Source organism: Dendropsophus ebraccatus, chromosome 1 (genome assembly GCF_027789765.1).
Source record: "Dendropsophus ebraccatus isolate aDenEbr1 chromosome 1, aDenEbr1.pat, whole genome shotgun sequence".
Classification (NCBI taxonomy): Eukaryota; Metazoa; Chordata; class Amphibia; order Anura; family Hylidae; genus Dendropsophus; species Dendropsophus ebraccatus.
In genome coordinates this window covers 27,793,570-27,807,326 of record NC_091454.1, presented here as the reverse complement: position 1 = coordinate 27,807,326, position 13,757 = coordinate 27,793,570, and the positions used below count along the sequence as shown (strand labels likewise).

The following is a 13,757-nucleotide window of genomic DNA, read 5'->3' as shown; positions in this document are numbered from 1 at the left end:
CTCCTCTACTCTCCTTAACACTAAATTAAACAAGCACTGCTATTCTACCTCAGCACTTAAAGCATCTCCCAGCACAGATTCAGTGAGCTTAAAGGGAACCTGAGTCCAACGCTCATAGAGAATGATGGAGAGCTGGATTCACCAGTCATTCTCTATAAGCGTTGGACTCATCTCTCAGCGTGCGCGCTGGGCTGCAGCGGCTGAGATCTCCGTGACCCGACCGGATCCAGAAGCGGGACCCGGCGGGATCAGGTGAGTATAGGGGGCTGTAGCGGGGGGTCGGGAGCCTGTCACCCCGGCACGGGGGGTGACAGGTTCCCTTTAAGTCTGTATCACAGAAGTTACCTATTGAAAAGCTATCCTGTATTGCAAGAGACTATCAGTAAAGCCATTTTATTTATTACACTGGGACTTAGTGATCATTGCACCAGCACCTACACATACCGGCTACATTCCTTGGGTTCATTTCCCCTTTCTGTGGGTGGTGGTACTGAAAGTCCGGGTGGGTCATTACCTCACTCCGGACCAAGAACCCAAGGGACCCATCACAACCCGGCAGATCACCGACCATTTCAGGAGAACAGTAAAGTAAGCCACAATCAAAAGCAGGTGTAACACCCAACCTGTGTGCTGAGTTAGCACTGGTGTCACAACAGTACAATCACCGCCTGAGCTGTACTGCACCACCGACCAACCACCACAGAAGTGGCGTCACCAGGGACAACCTAGTAAGTGACCGGTTGAGAGAGAAGAGCATACCACACTAAGCACTTCTCCTGATCACTGCTGGGACCCCCACTTTTGACATGTCTCTGTGATGTACAAGGCTCAGTGCTGAAATGAAGGAGGGACAAGGTGTGAATGCTGCAGCTCAGCTCGGCCTCTGTGACCGCTGAGCTTGGAAGGAAAACATGATTTTATAACTTTGCAAACTGTATGCAGCTCTGAACATGATATAGAGCTGACAGGAGCCTAAATGGCTTTGTAAAGGGGCGCTGTCAAATATTAAGTTTTGGAGCCCCTGAACTTTAGGTGACCTGTAGGATGGTGAATATTCAGGAAAGAAAAAGTTATAATTTTTACATATATAAAATGAATTTTTTATGTTCTTCTTTGTAACCTCTCTCTATCTGACCTGGAAAGGCTGTGATTATGTCTTCCACACCAATGTTACACTGTGCCCGCACAGATGGGCAGGGGACTGACAGATGCCGGCTTTAGAGATCAGAAAGAAGCAGTCATGGACAGCATTATTAATCCTGCCACTCCAGTCATACCGTTAGCATGGATGCCTGGAAAATATTTGCCCTGGGCACAGAGGCTAGAAGCAAACATTTAAATGAAAGGCTTAATGGCAATGTCTCCAAGGAAGAAGGCAGAGCGGCGGATGCAGAATCCAATGAGCTGCCTGACCCACCCTGACCCCGGTGCTGCATCCGAGATGCCAAAGGGAGGTAATATGGAAAGAAAGATTCTCATCACAAACCCTCCTCGCGGAACCTTGTGGATTATTGACTGTAAACTGCATTCACATAAAATCACCGAGACTTATTACCAGGCAGTAAAACACTCTTTTACGGCAGGTTTTCATGAGCGCGGGCCGAGAAAGTGGAGGTGACAGAAATATGTGGGTGAGAAGGCGCAGTAGTAACTTGTATTATAGAGAGCAATATGCTTACTGAAGGTGACTAACATTTCTAAGGACGATTTCTTCATGCGTCGCATTACACTAAATAAAGGCCTTCAACATCTGTCCTGTAAATTATTTATTGCTGGCTACCTGGGAAACCGGGAGGAGAAAAAAAAAACGAAAAACTTCACGCCATTGGACGGCCTCCAGATATCACAACTTTGATGTAAACAACAATAAAAAAGAAATTCAACTTCAAACAGATGTAAAAGTCGGAGGGCAGGAGCCGCACATTTCCTTTTGATGTTGTGGAGTAGAGACTATCACATGTATCTAGGTTCAGGGTGCCAAAGCAGATGCCTCTAAACCCTCCAAGGGCGGACTCTGACACTGGATTTCTTTGAAAACCCATTAAACTCGACACTAGATAATTTTTGTTCAAAAGGCAGCATGAAATCTCCGAGACAGGTAAGGCAAGGGGGTAGACTGGTCTGACATCCACTCTCTCTCTCTCTCTATACATAACTTTGTTTATTGTGTACAGCATTGATATAGTTCTATGTGTATCTACGGTAACAGACTACAAACTATGTGTAGTCTGATGCTGAATCCTATACCAATCTAAACCTAATGTATTTGGTAGGTTAAAGATTGGGGGTAGATAGAATGAAGGGTAACCATAGGATTAGACTGCACCGAGTTGTTAGGAGTCCTACCCGCACTATACAGTGACCAGGGCCAGAAGCAGTTGGCTCCACTCACCGTATAGTGGTCGCAACCTGTAACTTCAGCTGCAGTAACCAGGTCTAGCCACTACAGAGTGAATGGAGCAAACTACTTCTGGCCTTGTTCACTATGTAGAGCAGGTGCTGAAGAGCTGATTGGCAGGTGTCATTACTAGAGATGACCGAACAGCGCTGATGTTCAGGTTCGTACAAACTCAAACCATCGGTATTTGACTACTGCAGTCTTCCCGTTCCGTGGGGAAGGTGGAGACAGCCTGAGTCCAGCCACTGAAATTAAAGGACAACTCCAGCGGGATAAAAAACAACAACAAAAAAAAAAGATATTACTTTATAACTAAGCAGATTTGCCATTAGGGGAAAGCGCAAAACCTGCTTAAGGGTCTGACAAACCTAAATGGCGCATTGTGTAACAATTACGCTGCTTTACCGAGTATTTAGGAACTTTGCTCAAACTTGATTACAAGGCTTCGCCTAGCAGAAAAGTCCTGTTGGTGAGATGCCTTCAGCCCCCTATGGCGATAATAAAAATAATAAGCAGATACAAGTATAAAAATAAATTTTAATTAGTGCTATCAAAGGACTGGAGAAAATCCTCTCCCAAGACAGGACGGACGTACTTTCTATAAAATATCTCCGTAACAGAGAGCCGGCAGTATGACAGCGCAGCAGTCCTAGCCCGGCCTAATTAAAGTCATATATTTTTGGTGAATAGAACAAGCTATAGGCAGCTGGAAGTAATGAGATATCCAGCATCACTACATTATTAAAAGTGCTCATTATGATCGGGGGGAAAAAATACCGAGAAGAAAAAAGAAAGTCAGGCACGATAGAGAGGTAAGGGCGCAATTTATCGTATGTACACCAGATATAGCTCCTGCCGAAAACGTGTTTAATTGACTGCAAGGAGGATGAATGGGGCAGGTACTCAGACGCTAAGGAAATGGGCTGAATGAACTGATTCATAGACTGTATACAGATGCATACACCTACACAGCTATTCATGGAGAAGAGCCGAGCATTCACATCAATGTGCACTATTCTATTACTGTCAATTACACTTATAGAACTGGTCAGTAATAGAGCTCTTCATCTCTTCAACATCTTTATTCAAAGGTCTGACCCGTGCTATGTGTCCAAGGTCTGAGAGGATTCGGGTTACAACAGACTAACAGAATAAAAGTAGTATCAGTAATCGGTGGCATTTTATTTTAAGTTATAAGTTTTATCCTGTGATATATGAAAAATTTATATTCACATAGAAGCTATATAATCCGTACTGTCAAGTTGCAGTTTTTTTAGTGCAAACAACTGCTCAAAATTTCGGCATATAATTTTTCAGATTTTTTTTTTTTCTAAAATTTTTATATAGTTTTTTTATATGGTTTTTCCTGACATTTTTCATCTTTTTCTCTTTGCTACAGCAAATTATATTAAAGGAGAAGTCTGGCGGAGTTTCTTATTAAAGTATTGTATTGCCCCCCAAAAGTTATACAAATCACCAATATAGACTTATTACAGGAAATGCTTATGAAGTCCTTCTTTCCCTGCACTTACTACTGCATCAAGGCTTCACTTCCTGGATTACATGGTGATGTCACTTCCTGAATAACATGGTGATGTCACTTCCTGGATAACATGGTGATGTCACGACCCAACTCCCAGAGCTGTGCGGGCTGTGGCTGCTGGAGAGGATGATAGCAGAGGGACACTGAGGGACACAGGGCACTGGAGGGACACTGAGCATCCCTCTGCCATCATCCTCTCCAGCAGCCACAGCCCGCACAGCTCTGGGAGTCGGGTCGTGACATCACCATTTTATCCAGGAAGTGAAGCCTTGATGCAGTGGTAAGCGCAGGGAAAAAGCACTTTATAAGCATTTCCCGTAATGAGTGTATATTGGTGATTTGTATAACTTTTGGGGGGCAATGAAATACTTATATAAAAACTTTAGCCAGACTTCTCCTTTAAGCATTTTGCTAACCACCCATTTTTAGGAAAAAAAACATCCCATGAACATGTGAAAAATGATCAACAAAAATTGACTTTTCTTTAACCCATAAACAGCCATACTGAGTAGGGGTACTCCAGTATAAGAAGATTGTATTTAAGTAAAACTATCACCCCAAGATATATAACTTGCTAGTATAGTGTTATCACTAACAGTAATTTAGCATCTTTAAAACGTGTATTGTCTTCAGCTCCCTGGCTGCTCCCTCTCTCTGCTGACAATGCATCAGCCTCTGATGTCATAGGAGGCTTGGCTGGATCTGGTCTCTGAGCTCTAACCCAACCCCTTTAGTGATGTCACCATCTCTTACCAGCCATTCCAGCCTACATATGTCATATACACAGATCCAAGCTTTATTGGGACATTTAGGGAGAGCAAGGAGTGTATACAGCATACTGAATGATGCTACAGAAATAGCAGACGGGAATGGAATATAGCAGGTGCTGGGGCTTCATTGATTGTGCAATAGTCTGCAGTAAAATGGGATGTTCTGCAACAGCTTTGAGCAGGAAACTTGCAGGTATGCAGGGTAAGCGGAAAGGGCAAGGTGTGAGGACGGTGATAAAGAGCAATGCATTCTGGGAATTATAGTAATGAGCAATGGTTAACGAGGGAGACATCAAAAGAAAAATTAATTTTTGGTGGTTAAAGAACTGGGGCAGACAGGTAAACAATGCTTCAGCAGAATATATATATATAATTTTTTTTACCCAATGTCAGAGTAAAGTGAGTTTGTTGAATCAGCATTTGCGTACCGGTGGCTGAAGTAGTCGGATGCAACCCCAGGGAGTCCAGGAAAACATATTCTGTGCAGAACCCACTGTATAGGACTAAAATATACACAAAAGCACAGCAAAAACCTACATTAATAGTAAAAATCTGTATTAGAAATCTGAAATTATGCCTGGGATTTCTGCCGCGTATTTCGGCCTTGCGACAACAAACCACTAAGTGAACGTGTGCAAGTGTTACTAAGAATTTACATGGAGAGTGAATTATCTCTTTCAACTCCAAACAGTGGAATCACATGAGAATAAAGCCGCGTCTGGTTATTTGATATATCTGGAAGCTTTATAGGCTGCAGTTTGTAAGACTCCCTAAAAGGGATCACAACCTCCTACAATCGGCATTATTCCTTACGGTCTTGTTCACAGCAACCAAAAAGAAAGGGGAAAAAAAAATGCACAAAACCCCCCCTATATGCACCGGAGACAGATAGTGGATGGCGAGATCTGAACGCTGCTATGAAATGACTTCACCATTCCACAAATGTCCCTTTGTTATTTCCGCCCAGTGAAGGATGACATTTATCGCCGCACAATAGAACATTAGTTGGTACAATGCGGTGAGGATTCTGGGAAGCTGTCCTGAGTGGTCAGAGATAAAAGCAGGCAATGGAACAAGCAAGCCGTACTCACAACTAGAGTGCACTTCTTACGCGGGCTCCGAGCCTTTGGAGCATGGTGGATTTGACTTTCATTTTTCACTGCACTTGAAAACCCATCATCCCTCTCGAATAACACTTCCCAGATCTCCTCCGTTATCCTGTAATTCCTTCGGACAGACATCTCCCTCCGTGCTTTTACTGAATGGAGGCTATGCCGATGTCCGTAAGGACATGGCGGAGCCGGATATAGAGTCTTTGTGTGAAGAATTAATACGCCCAGATTTTTTTCTACTTCCATTTCAAGCTAAAATTACACTTTAAGGCTACATTCACACGTTCCATAGGGCTGTTGGTAGCTGTGGACCCACAGGTAGATGTGAATCCGTAGACTGCATCCACACATACACAATCCACTAGAGAAGGGTGATCCGTGCTGCTGGATCACCGCCCCGTAACATGTGGTTTTATGAACAGGGCCATTCAAATGAACGGGTCAGTGGTCTGTCTGCAATTGTGGAAAGAACCAGTGAATGCAGTGTGAAAGCAGCCTAAGGCCTCATTCATGGTGATATTCACATTCAGTAGTTTTTCAGGACTGTATATCATGTCAGCAATTGTTGCCCGCATTCCGCAAATGATTTGGCCTTAGTACATCCGTTATTTTTATTTTTTTTAGATCCACAAAAAATTGGAAGGTGATCCGCAGTTTCTGGGGACATTACTTCAGCTAAAATTACGGATCCGCAAAGGCTACAAACACTCCCATAGACTTCTATGGGTGAATCTGTGCCGCAATTAAGGTCCTTACGAGGGCATGTCTGTAATTATGGATAAATTTACAGAACAAGTAAATGTGGCAGAGTTCACACACTGTATATAACAATAACAGTCGGAATTCCAACCCTAGAATGCAATTCCATAGACTCTTATAGAACATGTGATTTAATTGTAAAAGGACCCGTTCTGTAACTATATTACTATTGTTTTTTTGTTCTCATTATACAGTGTGTGAACCTGGCCTATAGGTTACGTACACCTTTACGGCTAACTGATTGTTTCTATTGTTCCAATGCATATAAAACGGCGACTTTTAGTAGTGCTACAAGATTGAACTAGAACTGCAGTTCAAAGCAATAAGTAACGTTGTAAGCAATCTTGTGAACTACAGCCGTTTCTTAATAGTTAAAATCTTGGAATTCTACAAAAAGTCCTAGTGCGGCCCTTGTCTAAAACAATTTTGCAGATAGTCTTTAAAAGCAAAATTTGCTCTTTGGCTGAGGGTTGTATAAATGTAATGAAAATTCAGTACTCACCTCCTCTGGCCTCCTGCAGCTGTGAGCCGTCCCATCCCCACAGGGTCAGCCTACTCAGTCAATCGGCAAATGCTGTGGTCACTGAATAGTTTAGCTCCTAGGAGTATCAGTACAGCAAACAACCAGGAAGAAGCAGAGACCAGCACAAGACTTGGACTGACAGCATGGCGGCTGCAGGAAACCCGAGGAAGTGAGTATAGTATTTTTATTTTAAAAATTTTCACAACTCTGTGGCAGAGAGTAAATTTAGCTTAACGTCATGTAGAGTGCTAGTTAGTGTGCATTGCATACCATGGGACTGTTCTGTTGAGAAACGCTGGGTTGTGACATTCAGATGATGCTTTCATATGTACCGCCTACCTAGATATTTGAGCATACCACATAAATACCTTCATGGCACCTGCATGGCTCCCTAATAGCAGTGTCCCCTTTCGGTCACACTGGAAAAAATTGTTCAGGAATGTTTTGAGGAACATGACAAGGAGTTAAAAGTCATGATTGGGCCTTTAAATTCTCTAACTGGGCACCTGTTAGATAAGTAGAAACAACAAGTATGATCCATGGCGGCTGCACCAACAACTTAAAGTGTTGCTAGCACTCGGTGCCAAATGAAGACTCACACAATGTAAGTCTATAGGACTTCAGCATCTCCATATACCATTCACTTTAGCAATGGCTATGTGGTTGCCGGGAATTGTAAACTGTAACCTGCCACTCCAACAGAATGATAATAGTACATAACTTTTTATTTCAAATGGAAGCTATCTACATACTGATAGTCTTTATGCAGTGCTCAGTCTTTTTGTTATCCTTTCCTCCAAACAGATACTGCAGGACACCTCTAGAGATTTTGTTACTTTCATGGGTCACAGCTGTTTTAGGGTACAAGAGGAGCCTATACAATATAAGACATATATATAAGAGTCCCTGCTGTACATATATTCCTGGTAAATAAAAAGTAAAAGGCAGATACAAGAATGTATTGGCAACAGGATCAGACTACACAGGATTTGTATGTAGTCTGTTACCATGGAGACCCAAAGATCTGCAAATAAATTAACCACATACACAAAATAGTAGGACAATGATTTTCAAGACTATCTGCAAAATAGCTTTTTTCCATTCTGAGGGTGCCTTCACACCTAACGTATCGCAGCAGAAAATTTGGGCTTGTCCTGAAAAATTACGTGACCCCCTTTTTTGCCATTAAGGGGTTATCCATCTTATTTATAAAAAATAATTGCTGTAATATAATTGAAGGTGCCTTCACACCTACCGTATCGCAGCAGAAAATCCGCTGCGGATCCGCAGCAGATCCGCAGCAGATTTAACTAAATGAATGAACACAGTATCAAATCCGCACTTACAAATCTGCTGCGGATCCGCAGCGGATTTGACAGTGAGTATTTGATGCTGTGTTCATTCATTCAGTTAAATCTGCTGCGGATCTGCTGCGGATCCGCAGCGGATTTTCTGCTGCGATACGGTAGGTGTGAAGGCACCTTCAATTATATTACAGCAATTATTTTTTATAAATAAGATGGATAACCCCTTAATGGCAAAAAAGGGGGTCACGTAATTTTTCAGGACAAGCCCAAATGGTGTATGGTCATATTTCTGGCCAATTTCTGGCTTTTTTTTAAACCAGATTTTTAAGCGGTAGGGACTCGAATCCCCTAAATCTTTACCCCCCCCCCCCCCAAATTCCGCTGCATCAAAATGTAATCCGATCCCTCAGTAAGCTAGCAGTCCAAAAAATAACATTTTACGAAAGTTCCCCATTAAGACATTAGGTCTTCTGTGAAAGCAAGTAAAGACTCAATGGAATATAATTGAGAAATGGAGAGGGGAGTAGAGTTCTGCAGGCCTTGCAAGCCAGACTTCTTCACCAAGCAGAAGAAATTCCTGTTGTATGTCTTATACTGTGATTCTCATTATGTATGGTGTTAAAGGTTCTTATATCCTTCACAATGAGAGTTTCTTCAGACGATTCCCCTATGATTTCACACAGAGAAGCGCATCCTCCCTCTTTTCCCTCTTCACCCTGTATTGACAGAGTCTTTATTGACTCTGAACCGCAGAATGATTTTCAGTAAAGCTAACACACCAGGAAAACGGCAGCAAAGAGGCATACAATAAGGGGCAGCAATGCCATGGGCTAGGCCAGGGAGTAGGAAATGCTGAATGCACTCACATGGCTATTTCTGTCTAGGCCCTGGGAGTTCCATACCGTGTAAGTACTATACTATTATACTGTAAGTACCTGCTCTTAGAGATGGGTTATTCATACAAAGTATCTGGGAAGAAAAAAAAAAAGCTAAACATTAAGCCTGTATAGAAATGATGTATAGAAATGTTAGAGCATGGCCCTTACTAGGTAAAAACTTGAATATACAGAATGGTGGCCAATTCCAGTGCTGGGAGATTACTATACAAGTTCAAAAATTTGTTTGGAAGTCAATACATAAAAAAGGATATAAAAAAAAAAAAAAACCTGAAGAAAACTTTCAGGATTAGAAAAAGCAAAGATACTTTCTTGCAAAAACAACGCCACCCCTTTCCTCAGGCCGATCGCAGCCCCTATAGTGTAGAATAAAGGGAAAAACTTCCCTCTACTCCCATCGGGTCCTCAAGGCACTATCTGGACCAGTCCTGAAAGGGTTAAAGGGATTATCCAGCAAAAATCTTTGTTGTTTTGTTTTTAATGTGACACAGTGCTCCCTGCTGACATCTCTGGTCGAGACAGGAACTGTCCAGATCAGCAGCAAATCCACATAGAAAACCTCTGCTGCTCTGGACAGTTCCTGTCTCAGACAGAGGTGGCAGCAGAGAGCACTGTGTCAGACTGGAAAGAAAACATTTCCTGCAAGACATACAGCAGCTGATGAGTACTAAAAGACTTGAGATTTTTAAATAGAATTAAATTACAAATGTATGTAAACCAGTTGATTTGAAAAAAAAAATAAAAAAAATTTCACTGGATAAAGCCCAGTCTTTTGTACACTGAATCCCACAACTCATGGTGAACGTGTCTCACTGTACAGATACAGAATACATGGACATATTTAGTTCTATAAAAACACTGATATGATTTAGGGTATAATATGCGTCTCAGTATCACACAGTCTTTCCTTTACATTAATGCCATGTGGTATATTAGGATACTCTCTAAATTTACCATGCGATCATGTTTTATATGGAGGTAATTCAGCTGTAATGTCCCGCAGGATTCACGGCCGTGCAGCCAGCAATATAGGACCGGACTTAATTACCATTTATTGGACCATAAATAAGCTGTTTATGTCATACATATTTCTAATCATTTAACGTCCACTACACTCAATCTAAGCAAAAGTGAAAACGGCGATGGAAAAAAGAATTTTCTTCTTATTAAACAACACTATTCTGTTTCCACAGCAACTTGAATCACCCATTAGGATAGGATGTCAGCACATATAGACATTGCTCTGACATTACTAATAGCCCTTCCTATGCAGTTCAACCATTTGTCACTGAGTGCGAGGACCGCTGGGGCTGCAGGTCAATGCAAATCACCAAACGCCTAAACTTTAACTAAATGCACACTAGTGTATAGTACTACAAAACAAACCGCTACTAAAACTACTATAAATCGACTGCAGGCAGCCCCTGGCACATGAAAAACTTTTATCTGCAAAATATTCAGATCTGTAGAAATGTACTGAACTAAGAAGTAGTTACACTTAAAGGGGTTGTCTGGGGAGCAGAAGACGCCTCAAGCCTTCTCTTCCCTGCCACGTAGTCTCTGTGACCTCATGTCTCAGAAGTGAGCCTTCCCATACGAGGGGGAGGTTGTATATTGCATGCAGGTGATGATCCGCAGTTCTATTTCTTTCAAGGCTTACTACACAGGAGCTGAGCACCAGGGAGCAGTGTTCTGTTCCCCAGACAACCCCTTTGAAAATTAATCTGTTGACCACTGACACTGTTAGATAGCTGTTAGGTCAAGGAGACACATGGTACCTTTCATATATCCATCTGTATTTCCATAACATAGAAAAACACTTTTATTCTTCTATGTAAAGTGTCAGAGTTCTAGAGCCTTTGAAGTGCAGCAATCTGGAATATCTCCTCCCTCCGTCTCCCATCCCTGACCCTACTTAGGACTTCACAAGCTGACTGTCAATCAAGTAGAGAAAGAGATGGGAGGGCAAGTGGAGGCATTCCTACTTGCAGCACTTTAGGGAATTGAGAACACCTCTTTGACTCTTTGCCCCAGAGCATTTGACTATGCTATGGAGGCACAGACATATATATATGAAAGATACCATATTTATAGCTAACAGTGTCAGCAGTTTGGAAAATGACTTATAGCCGGCAGGTTCCCTTTAAATCTCATTACTGATGGACCCAGGCACCCTGTCGGTCTAATTTAACACAGTTACATTGACGATGTATTTTATCAAACATTATCTGATAAACCACTGGCTGCAGTGCTTACATGTTGATCAACCTGTCAAGACAATACAGTTAAAAGTTGACTGGTAATTCGAGGGAGTTGAAAGGTAGGTACACTTTTTTATTTAAAAAAAATTCTCTTAAAAATATGGGGCTGCGTAATTCATTCTGGTTCCTTATTAGACTATGTCAATCATGGCAAAAGTTAAATTCAGAAAAAATATCTACTGCAGATGCATTATTTCCCAATATCTTTTAAAAGCAAGTCAACTCCCAATTCTATTTTACAAACTCTTAGGTATAAATGACAGGTCCGACATGAAATGCAGGCAGTTCACAAGAGGTGATGCTCACAAGTAGCACAGTGGCAATCTGGTATTACTTACAGCGTCCTTCTCGGGATTGCATACTTTCACCCACAGGATGTGGTCCAGCAGCCAGTCGATCGGCTTGTCTTTGTAAAACATGAGGATAAACTCGACAATCAGGCTGAGGTCCAAAGACTTGAAGAGCTTTCCTGAACGTAATGAAAGAAAATTGTGTTTACTCAGATTTCTTTTTCGTGCTTTTCATAAATATCATTTCGAGACATCCACTATGGAAGAGGAGCTGTGCCGAAGCTTTCTCTGCAGATTGATGGTATTTAAGGCCTAATGACAGCAATCAAATGAGAGAGACGGCGGGATGATCGATAGGGAGACAAGTGTGCGGGGTGTAATTCTAGACATTCACAGTTGGCAAACAAAAGTGGGTAGAAGAAAGTGTAAGTATCCTCGCTGCCATTAACAATGGGAAACCTTATCTTTACATTAAGAAAAGGTTTCAAAAGAAAAGTCAAAGCAAATAAAAATGAGTGAAAAGTAAAATTTATGGGACCAAACAAAAATGGCATCAGTAACTATTGTCAGAATTACTAGAAACCAGAGCAGGGAATTATTTGTTTAGTAACCAACATCGAAGTTTTGTTTATATTTCTTTCAAATTTCTTTTTATTATGTTGTTTTAAGTCTTGGAGGCCGTCCTGACCCTCCTTCCACTATCTGTCATCCTGGTCCAGGACTGGAGCCCTCCCACACACTGCCCCCTTAGGTTAAAAAAAAAACAGACAAAAAACACCACCACATTTTCCTCCACAAAATTCAAAGTGTATCGAATTTTTTTCCCCACCAGTTACAGCCGGACAACTGAAACACACTCTACCTTTTTATAATCAGTTTTTATTTTTTGATTAAAGGAGAAGTCCGGCAATTTCTAAGATGCGGCAGCAGGCAGGAGGGGATATTGATTACAAGTAGGAACTTACCTGTCCCCAAGCCCGCAGTGAGCAGCTGGAGTGGCCTTGGGACCCCTGCCAGAAGGCCTGTCTCGGGCTGATGGACTGACCGCTTAGCCAATCAGTGACTGGAGTTGCGTCCCGCCCCACTCACTGACTGTCTGAGCAGCTAGTCTATCAGCTGAATTGTGATGTGTCAGTGCCGTTGATCCCAGAGCCCGTGGGGGTCCTGCACCTGGTTCTGCCGCAGACACGGAGAGAGGTAAGTTCCTACTTGTAATCAGTTTTCCCCCTGCCGCATTTTAGAAATCTTCAGACTTTTCCTTTAAATTTTTTATACATTATTATGGTGACAGCCACTTTGCCAGAGCTTTGAAGCAAGCTCCATGAACAAAGACAAAACAGATTGGACCAGAGAGTGTTTTCTAAGCATGCTCTATGGCCTGTTCAGAGGTCATTACACAGTGACGAGGAGGAGAAGAGCTGTGACTATCACCTTTTGGAAAGTAAATGTACAGAACTGATAGTCAGCTTAGCTTTTGGCTTAGTGGACAGAATGAAAACTTTTTTTTTTTTTTACAAAAAAGCCATTATTTGGGCTCAGACATGTCAAACAGTCAGGGAAGTGTACAGCAGTGTGCTCCACTCCCCGGCCAGCAGGGACATCCAACTTGTTAAAGGACAACTCCCGCGGGACCCCAAAAAAAAAAAAACACAGACACACACAGACACCATACTCACCATCTCTCCGGTGACGATCGCCACTCGATTCGCCCGCCGTCCGCCTCTCCGTCGCCGCCGTTCGCCATCCAGCGATGTCTCCGACTTCCGGGTCCAGGGGATGGAAAAGGCTGCCAGTGCGCTTGCGCACCGGCAGCCTTTTCATTGGCTGGAGCGCATCACATGGCTTCCAGCAAGCTCAGCCAATCAGGGCTGAGCAAGCTGGAAGCCATGTGATGCGCT

General features: G+C 42.4%; 1 protein-coding gene across 2 annotated transcripts in view; it reads right to left on the bottom strand.

Moving 5' to 3' along the window:
- The window catches only part of MGAT4B (alpha-1,3-mannosyl-glycoprotein 4-beta-N-acetylglucosaminyltransferase B), a 283,704-nt gene that overhangs the window by 27,200 nt on the left and 242,747 nt on the right, over window positions 1–13,757 (bottom strand). For both annotated transcript variants that reach the window (XM_069969165.1, XM_069969166.1), the window contains exon 9: window positions 11,908–12,038. In XM_069969165.1, coding sequence (XP_069825266.1) covers window positions 11,908–12,038 — 131 coding nt within the window. The remainder of the gene's footprint in view (window positions 1–11,907; window positions 12,039–13,757) is intronic.